Raw genomic sequence first — 8,680 nt, 5'->3', positions numbered from 1 at the left:
AGGGAAAGGAGATTGGAGAGGGATTTCAAGAAACTTTGTCAAGACACGAACCCCTACGCAGGTGGCCAGTCATGCTCAAAAGTACTTCCTCCGCAGAAATAACCAGAATCGCCGACGACGAAGATCTAGTCTCTTTGATATTACCACTGATACAGTAAGCTATAATCTCAACTCCAATTAGAGCTGGTTCTTTGTACCAAGAAAAATTTTGTTCAAAAACTTAATTTATTAATTTGGTTTTTTTTTTTTTAACGATTCTTCTCTCCATCAATTTAAAAGGTAAAGAACAAAAAGACTTTGATTTTATTCTAGCTGCTGATAAATCATTTACAGTTCATGGGTTCATCAATGGAAGAAGATCAAGTACACCAAGAAACTGCAACTCCAGCATTGCCACAGCTACAGCTACAGCCACAGCCACGGCCATGTTTGAACAACAATAGGCCTGGAGGGTTTCCTATGTCAACTTTTCCTGTAACTGTAATTAGTCCTGTAACCTCACCGGTCAGTGGTGACAACCCACTGGAGAAGCTCACATCAGGACAGACAAACGTGAGTAAAAAATCACCCAAGCTTGTTCGTCCAGTACCAATTGTTCCAATCCCTCCATCTTCAAAAATGGCTGATCTTAACTTGAATCAGAAAAGCCCCGAAGACCAATTCCCAGCTCTATCACTCAAGCTCTCTACTCCATCCTCCGAGGAGCAGCAACAGCCACCACCAGCATCGACACATTCATCAACATTTCAGGCCATTTCGAGTAGTGATAGCATCATTAGTGTTGCTTGAAGAATATGTATATACAATTGCCTTATATATATAAATATGTGATATTATATTAATGGGCGGGGCACGTACTTGTAGAGGTTGTTAAATAGTGGATTAATTAGAAGAACTAGGGCTAATATTAGACTACTATTAGGTGATTCTTGCTCATACACGTTAGAGAGAGAGATTTGAAGAAAAAGATTGGATGTCTTTTTCCATTGTGGGGGAGATTTATGGATTCTTGTTTACTTTGTATGCTTCCTTTTGTGGTGAAATGATAGGGCACCCAGTACTCTTTGTCAGCTACCATATATGTATCAGAATCTCTTACAACTAGAACCAGGAAGAAATTCCATGTTTTTTCATAGTGGGGGAGAAGGGTTGCAGGTATTACGCCATTGCCTCGCAGGAAAAAAAAAAAAAAGGCAAACTGTTTTGTGTCCATTTGGACAATGCGATTCAATAATATATTTTTATTTTTTTAATTTTAATATATTAAAATAATTTAAAAATACTAAAAAAATATTAATTTAAAATAAAAAAATAATTTTTTTAAAAAACGTGGACCTAAAATAACAAGTTGATGATTATTCAAGCCGAATTAATAATTCTACGGAAAAAAATATTGTCCATGGGCCAAGGGCCCAACACTTAAGAGCCGTAGGGATTTTTCACGGTCCTTCGCCCGCTCTGACTCATAAAGTGTTTTCTTTACTTGTAGTCATTCTCATTTACAAAAGAAAAAAGAAAAAAAATATTGTCTATGGGCCAAAGGCCCAACATCTAAGAAAACGTCAGGATTATTCCATGATCAGGTCGCTAGCTGGAGGACATAAAGAGGAATGAATCGTGAGTAGAAAGGAAAGAACTATGGCTTGCTGGAAATCAGTATGGATCCTTGTAGTAGCAGCAGTAATATTCGCGCTGCTCTCTTCAATTCACGCCACAGAGTGAGTATAAATCTTTCTTTTTAACACGTTTATGTGCTTGATGAAATTAATTAAAATTGAATTGGAGCAGAAATGGAGGAGGCGTAGGGCGTAGAACATTGCTTAGTTTCAAAGAAACACCTCACGGCAGCAACTTCACTTTCGATTGCTCTCCTTCTGGTCCCTGTGTTCCCTGCTCCTACTCTGAGAAGGTTTCAAGCTCTCTCTCTCTCTTCTTTTTAATAGTAATAGTAATAATAATAATTTCTTGATTTTTCCGACGTTTTTTGGTATAATAATTGTGTAATTTAGTCTCAATTATTCCTTGGATTTGTTTGTAAAGAATGCAAAATGATGATGATGATAATTTTGTTAAGATTTGAGGAGATATTGTTATTTATATGTGCTTAATTTTGGCGGTATTCTGTGTGTTTTTTGGTAGAGTGATGAAAACTATCGATGCAGCGAGACTGGCTATCGTATCCCTTTTAGATGTATTGAGATTAAACATGGTACAGAGAAAGAAAATGGGAAGCAGCATTCTCAAGATGGTCGATCTGCTGTCGAAATCTCCGACAATGTAAATCCTCATGTCTCGTCCCAAGATGCTGCCTCTAACGAGGGTAGAATCTTACTGGATGGTTCATCTTCAGCTAAGGATGGAGTTCAGACTTATATTACTTACAGAAGCTGTATATCAGCTAACGCAGAGGAGTTGTCAGTACTTGGTTTTGAGGTATTCCGGTGTCTTTCCAAATATAATTCTCTTTGTTGTTTATGTGACTTGTGGGGGTTGGATTCTGTTTTGGCTTGTTAGAATTGAATCATTGTTTGTTATCATTGTGTAGCATTTTAAGTGGTGGTAGGTAAGAAATCTAAATGAGTGATGGAAGAGAAGGATCACTTCAGCTTTGATATTGAATTCATGTCGGAATACTTTAGATTTGTGTCCCATAGGATTTGTGGTCAGTGGTGGTTTGATGTGTACAAATCTAGGAAATTAATATTGCTGTCAAGAGCAATCCAATGTTATCCTAGCAAGGATGTAATGAAAGAAAAGGAAGAAGAAGAAAATATCGTTTGGAGAAAAGAAAAGACAAAGAACACTCAATGCTGCAGGTCTGAGACCAGACCAAAATACTTGTAATTCCATTATCAAAGTTCTTTGATTACATAATGTAGGAGCTACTGTTATAGGCACCAAAAGCATTGCTAGTTTAGAACTTAACAGGAAACTGGAATTCAAATAAGAAAAGCTCCTAGCCCTGGTGGCTTGGTTTTATATTTTCCACCACTCAACCAAGGTACCAGCAGCGGTGAACACCAACAAATAAATAATAGAATTCTCCTAATTAATATTATAGTTGTCAAATAAACTATATTGCCTAACAATGTTAAGGTTCATAAATTTCCTAAGTAGACTAGATTTTACAAGGAAAACTAGAACATTACAAATGAAAATCAAATGAGATAATTTATATATCTCTTTTCCCTTGGCTACATCACTGTGGTCCTTCGATTGTTTGCTGTTTAGTCTCAATCCTCTAATTCAAGAATGCTGTAAATTGAAAATCCAAGAGATGTGCTACTCAGTTGCTAAATTTCTGCCATCTTAGTTTTCATAATTTTTATGTTTATCATAAGAGTAGAGCGTCACTGTCATGAACTTAAGGACTAGTAAGAACAAGAGTGATTAAATGTCAAATCTATATGTAATTGGTTTGACTTGTTATGCTTGTCGATATATATTTAGATCAGAAATTTTTGACCATTCACTATCTCAAGGTGATTCCTGGCTGAGTGAGAATTAATTTGAGAAAGTATCATTAACCCTTAATATTTTTCCTTTAGTACAGTGGTGCATGTTCACAAGTATTTCAATCTCAGAGTTTTGTCTGGTGAATGTTGAGCCTCAAAATGGGAGCCTTGAGGTTTTGGTTAGTGAGGTTCTGTGATGCAGGAGCAAATCCTAATAGTAGCAGTTGTCGTATAATAAGGATTTTACTTGTGTATTAGTTATTAATAGTAGTTTGAACAGCTAGGATTTAAATATTTTTAAGGGATAGGAATTTTTTTTTAAAATGTTTTGTTGTCTATTTGAGGGTTGTTACTGTAGTAATAACAGAGGTTATTGATGTTTTGAGAATTTTATAAAAACGTTTTTTTCTTTTTTTTGCCTGGCCTGTGTTTGCTATCTTTTGCCTATTCTTCCTGCATCATACTGTGTTTGCTACCTTTTGCCTATTCTTCCTGCATCATACTGTATGAGCAATGCTTCTCATTGAGATCACGAGCATGGAGTTATAGCACAGGACTCCAATTCCTACTTTCAAAGAAAATCTCTGAAGATAGAAATGTCTTCTGATTTATATGTGTCAACAAGTTTCGTGATTTTTTAAAGAAGACAATTTAGAAAGAAAATATAGATTTCTGCTCTATATTGCATGGTATACCATGTCTTTTTATCTCGAGACTAGCAGTGAATGAAAAGTACAAAGCATGTGCGATAATCAACTTAAGATTCAAGAAGGTCAATGTTTGAATGGAATGTTATGAGCAGCAGTTTCCTTGCATAGTTTTCTTCCTTGTATTTAATGAGGTGTGAGATTGGCAAGTAGAATTGCAAGCACTCTGTTACTGTAGTTGGGTCTCTTAATGCTAGCCTTCACTCTCATGGTCTGAATCGCTTTCAACAGGGGATAATTTTGTGTTTGTTACTCGCAAGTGGTTCAGTTGTGTACTTCCGAAGAAAGCAGACCTTTACCAGGGCGTCTGGAGCTGGATCAGGGAGTATCCAGATGAACTACAGATTTTAACTCTGAAATTTTCTTCAACCGAGGTTTTCTCCCCCTCATGAAGCCAGCCAATTCTAATGATTTCCGAGGGTTCGAAGCTTTTGGTTTGTGTGTAGAAGTGTTTTATAATTTGCAGTTCATACTATCTTTTCTTTGAATTCTTCGTTTTTGCTCCGAAATGTATTCATTACGTGATATTTTCCTGATGCACAAAACCCGTGGAACAATCGAGAGAGAGCTATAGATGCTCTTTAGATGGTAAGAATGGCAGCGGTTCCTTCTATACGACGACAGCATTAACATGCCTGCTGAATCTCATACTGATCGAGAGGGCCGAAAATCTTCCACCATGGACAGGGAAAGCACACGCCCACTGATGAAAGTATACAAGGATCATGTCGAGCATTGTTACGGGTTATGCAGCATTAACCTTTTCTTTTTGGAACTAAAGTTGCGCAGCATTTTCTGCATGGATGCAACACTTTTGGCTGTGGTTCTGTTTATAAATCAGAGTAGGGTAAGCAGCGTGCATTTGCTCACAAAACAACACCTATTCTCCAACTCCAATTTGTCAAATTACAGCACAGGATATACCACGTAATTGCTGCTTCCGTCTCCTGTGAATATACAAGAAACATGGCCATTGGTGCCTTCTGTTAGTTTTTTTATGACTCGAGCATATCAACGAAGCACCAGCAACAGCAGACTACTCCAAATAAAGAATGATGTCATCGATCAACCTCGCCTTAAACAACGAAAGCTCCTCTTTTTAAGACAGATCTACAGTGATGCAGCAGCAAACAAAGATTACAAACAGCTGGCGGGAATATGGAAATTACAAAAAATAATCCGGGGTTTTTCGCGTGGTGTCAGGCTCAATTTGCCGGGGTGCTGGGTCAAATTGAAGGAAATTCTGGTCCATATTCTCTCCGATCTCTAGAATTGCTGCCATGTTCCCACAACGGTAGCAATAGTTCGGAGCACTAAATACAGTGACCACATTCTTTTCCTGAAATAAAAATGAGAGATTTATAACCAAGAAGTTTCATTTAAAAAACAAAAAACATGGAAAGAAGACGTGTCTTGTCCAGATTCAGCACCTGACACCAATTGTACCCTTCCATGACAAGCTGGTGAGCCCGTGAAATTAAAGTGAGTCCATTGGTATGATTGAAATGACCAGCTATATCCTGTCCAAATGTATATCCAGCACCACGAGGAGATATTCCCCACCCACAACGATCATCTGGATCAGACCACAAGAGATCGCACATTGGACCTTCATGTGGAACCTACTTGTGCAGAGAATGACAGATGTGATTGCTTAACCAAAATCAACCGCAGAAAACTAGAAGCTAGCAAAATAAAAAAGCCGCTGCTGGCAATGCACTGAATAGAAGTGTATTGCATGAAGAGATGGATGACATGATAGTGTAGCAGTGCAATTGGGCAGAAGGGAATGTCAGGTATCCTACTTTCAATCCTTGACCAGAAAAGAAAATGCTAAAAAATAGCACGCATCACTGATATAACCAAGTTTGAGATGCAGTGCTTCTATGATAGTTAAATTCCATTCATCTGAAAAAAAGCTTGCATGGAAGTTCACATGACAGGAAGAGGACATCATGCTAGCTTGCAAACCACCTTCAATTATAACTGATTAGCACACCATAACCATTATATACTTCAATTTTATTGAGAATCTGAAATATGAGAAGCAGTTACTCATACCTCTTGTAGACGGTCTAAATCTCGGATGTTATCTAGCGTATCAAGAGATGGTGAAAGCCCTCCATGCAAACAGAAGATCTGCAATAAAAAATAAATAAATGAAGCAGTGAGCAGCTGATAATCGTTTGCATCAAGCAAAAATCCTACAGCACTTGTGACAAACCTGACTTTCAATGAGGGCTGTAAGGGGTAGATAATCAAAAAGGTCAGTGAAATACTTCCAGACATTAGCATTTCCATATTTTCTCAAGCACTCATCATAAAAACCATACCTGAAAATGAATTGAAATGAATCATTTAGTAATCAAAGTGAGAACATGATCGCTCACATGTGTTTGCATATGCATGTGAGAGGGGGGAAGCTCAAGGTAACAGAACATTCTTAGAACAATGTTTAGCCTTTAGGCTACAAACAAGCTGAGGATGTTCTTTTGGAAGAGACAAAACAAGTGACGTCTTTGGTGCAAATAATTGGTCTAAGATTATTGGAAACATTAACAGCACATACTTTTGGAAGGGTGTACAGGTGAACTTAAAGTTAGGTGAGTGTGGTAGAGCAGAGTCAAATGCCAAGGCCTGATATTAATTAGTTGATTTTCGAGTAGCAAGTCCCACAATAACATCGAATGACACAATATACTGTTGCAACAACAATTCATCTCCGGAAAACAAATTGGTTATCATCCTAGATCCATCTCGTCTCCCTTTCAACTTGAGAAGAGAAAATTGCTTTGATTAAAGCTTCCAATTATATGTGGCTTCACAGTGTTTCCTTTCAAGTCAAGGAACAAGAATCCTCTCCTTTACAGACAAAGGTTTCAAATGAAGCCAACATATAACTGTATGGGTAAACATCACCATGCTCCTGTCAAAGAACTCACCAGAATGGAACCCACAAACTCCACTGATGAGATGCAGCTTGTACTTGAGTTAACTCACAAGACCAGATAATATGAAATTTGAGACCCGGATACGACATATTTTACAGCCACTTATTTGGGAAAAATGAATGGACAGAAAATGAAGTGGTCTCCATATAAGAGTATTACAGCTTAGGTCTGAGCAGCCAAATATCATAAATTCTGTGCAAATATTTGATGTTTACAGTGCCATCATGACAGAAACTTGAAGACAAACAAGAAATCTAACAATGAAAGACAGATGACTAAAAAAACCTGCTCTTCCTGCAGAAACATGCAAACATGGGTTGTTGTGTTCACTGAGCAGTATCAAAATTCATATTATTCAATCACAAGTAAAGCTTCCATTGAGAAAGAAAAACAGAATCTTACACTTGAGTAATCTGCCTGCTCTCATGGTTTCCTCTAAGAATTGTAATTCTATCTCTATAACGAACTTTCAAGGCCACTAAGAGCGTGACCGTCTCCACTGAATAGTACCCACGATCTGCATTGATGTTATCGGTAATATTAGAAAAAGCTAGAGTTTAGTATATGTAAAAAATTCAAAGAATGTTCTAAACCATCCCCATTCAACATTTAAAAACAATGTTAACAAAACGGAAGTAATTAAAAGAAAAAATCCATAACCTAACAACAAACGTAAAGATCATCAGTATTTCTATCATAACTAAGCATATATCCCAAGCTCCATCGATGGAAATTCAGGGGCGCTCGCATTTCGACCAAGCATACATCTTAGTTAACCCATATGCAAATGAAATTCAACTCCTAACAGTCAAAGTCTGCCGCCCAATTAGAAACGCAGCCAGCACCTAAAGCCCCACATTCTCAGCAGTTTTACGAATTTCCAACACGATTTTATAAAGTTAGAAAACTATCAACAGATCATTCTTTCTCCTTCAAAAGGAGAGGGGAAACAATAAAAAAATATAAAAATAGCCCTTAATCATTTTTAATCACATAAAAAGAGAAGAAAAACTGACCTACGTAATCTCCCATGAAGAGATAATTAGTATCAGGTGCATTCCCTCCTATCCTAAAGAGTTCGATGAGATCGTAGAACTGGCCATGAATATCGCCACAGACGGTGACCGGACATTTCACAGGCTGCACGTTCCACTCCTCCACCAGAATCGCCCTCGCCTGATCGCACAACGTCTTCACCTCCCCCTCCGCCAAAGGCTTGCACTCCATCAGCTGCTCGATCTGACGGTCCAGATCTCCGTGCGACGACGGCATCCTCTCTCTCTTTGTCTCAATCTCAATCTCAATTATTTTATTTTAAAAACAATAATTTCTTTTAAAATTCAGATTTTTTAGGGTTTCGAAATTACAAAGAACCTAAACATTTCGTTTTTCTGATCTACCTATCTACCATTCCCCTCTCTTCCTGCCTTGCGATTTCTCCTCTGTGAGCCGTGAGGTATGAACTTAATTTTGTTAAGAAATAAAAATTTATGTGTCGTTTTGTACTAACAATTATTATTATTATCGGGATATTATAAGAAAGAAAGAAAAACAGGGAGATCTGAAA

The 8,680-nt window shown here is 37.5% G+C and overlaps 2 protein-coding genes and 1 pseudogene across 2 annotated transcripts; 2 read left to right on the top strand and 1 right to left on the bottom strand.

Annotated features, from left to right (window-relative positions):
* LOC105132383 (transcription factor MYB1R1-like) overlaps positions 1-1,104 on the top strand; it is a 1,938-nt pseudogene extending 834 nt beyond the window's left edge.
* A 391-nt stretch (positions 1,105-1,495) lies between these two features.
* LOC105132382 (uncharacterized) lies at positions 1,496-4,754 on the top strand. Its single transcript, XM_011035851.1, has 4 exons — positions 1,496-1,718; positions 1,789-1,909; positions 2,140-2,433; positions 4,394-4,754. The coding sequence occupies exons 1-4, from the start codon at positions 1,639-1,641 to the stop codon at positions 4,511-4,513; spliced, it is 615 nt and encodes a 204-aa protein (XP_011034153.1). The 5' UTR covers positions 1,496-1,638; the 3' UTR covers positions 4,514-4,754.
* Positions 4,755-4,974: 220 nt separating this feature from the next.
* LOC105132381 (serine/threonine-protein phosphatase PP2A-2 catalytic subunit-like) lies at positions 4,975-8,459 on the bottom strand. Its single transcript, XM_011035850.1, has 6 exons — positions 8,130-8,459; positions 7,516-7,630; positions 6,387-6,495; positions 6,224-6,301; positions 5,593-5,784; positions 4,975-5,501 (listed from the first exon to the last, which is right to left on the bottom strand). The coding sequence occupies exons 1-6, from the start codon at positions 8,383-8,385 to the stop codon at positions 5,328-5,330; spliced, it is 924 nt and encodes a 307-aa protein (XP_011034152.1). The 5' UTR covers positions 8,386-8,459; the 3' UTR covers positions 4,975-5,327.
* Positions 8,460-8,680: the final 221 nt, after the last annotated feature.

The sequence above is a fragment of the Populus euphratica genome, unplaced genomic scaffold (genome assembly GCF_000495115.2).
Source record: "Populus euphratica unplaced genomic scaffold, PopEup_1.0 scaffold85.1, whole genome shotgun sequence".
Lineage (NCBI taxonomy): Eukaryota > Viridiplantae > Streptophyta > Magnoliopsida > Malpighiales > Salicaceae > Populus > Populus euphratica.
This window is presented reverse-complemented; position numbering and strand designations above follow the sequence as displayed.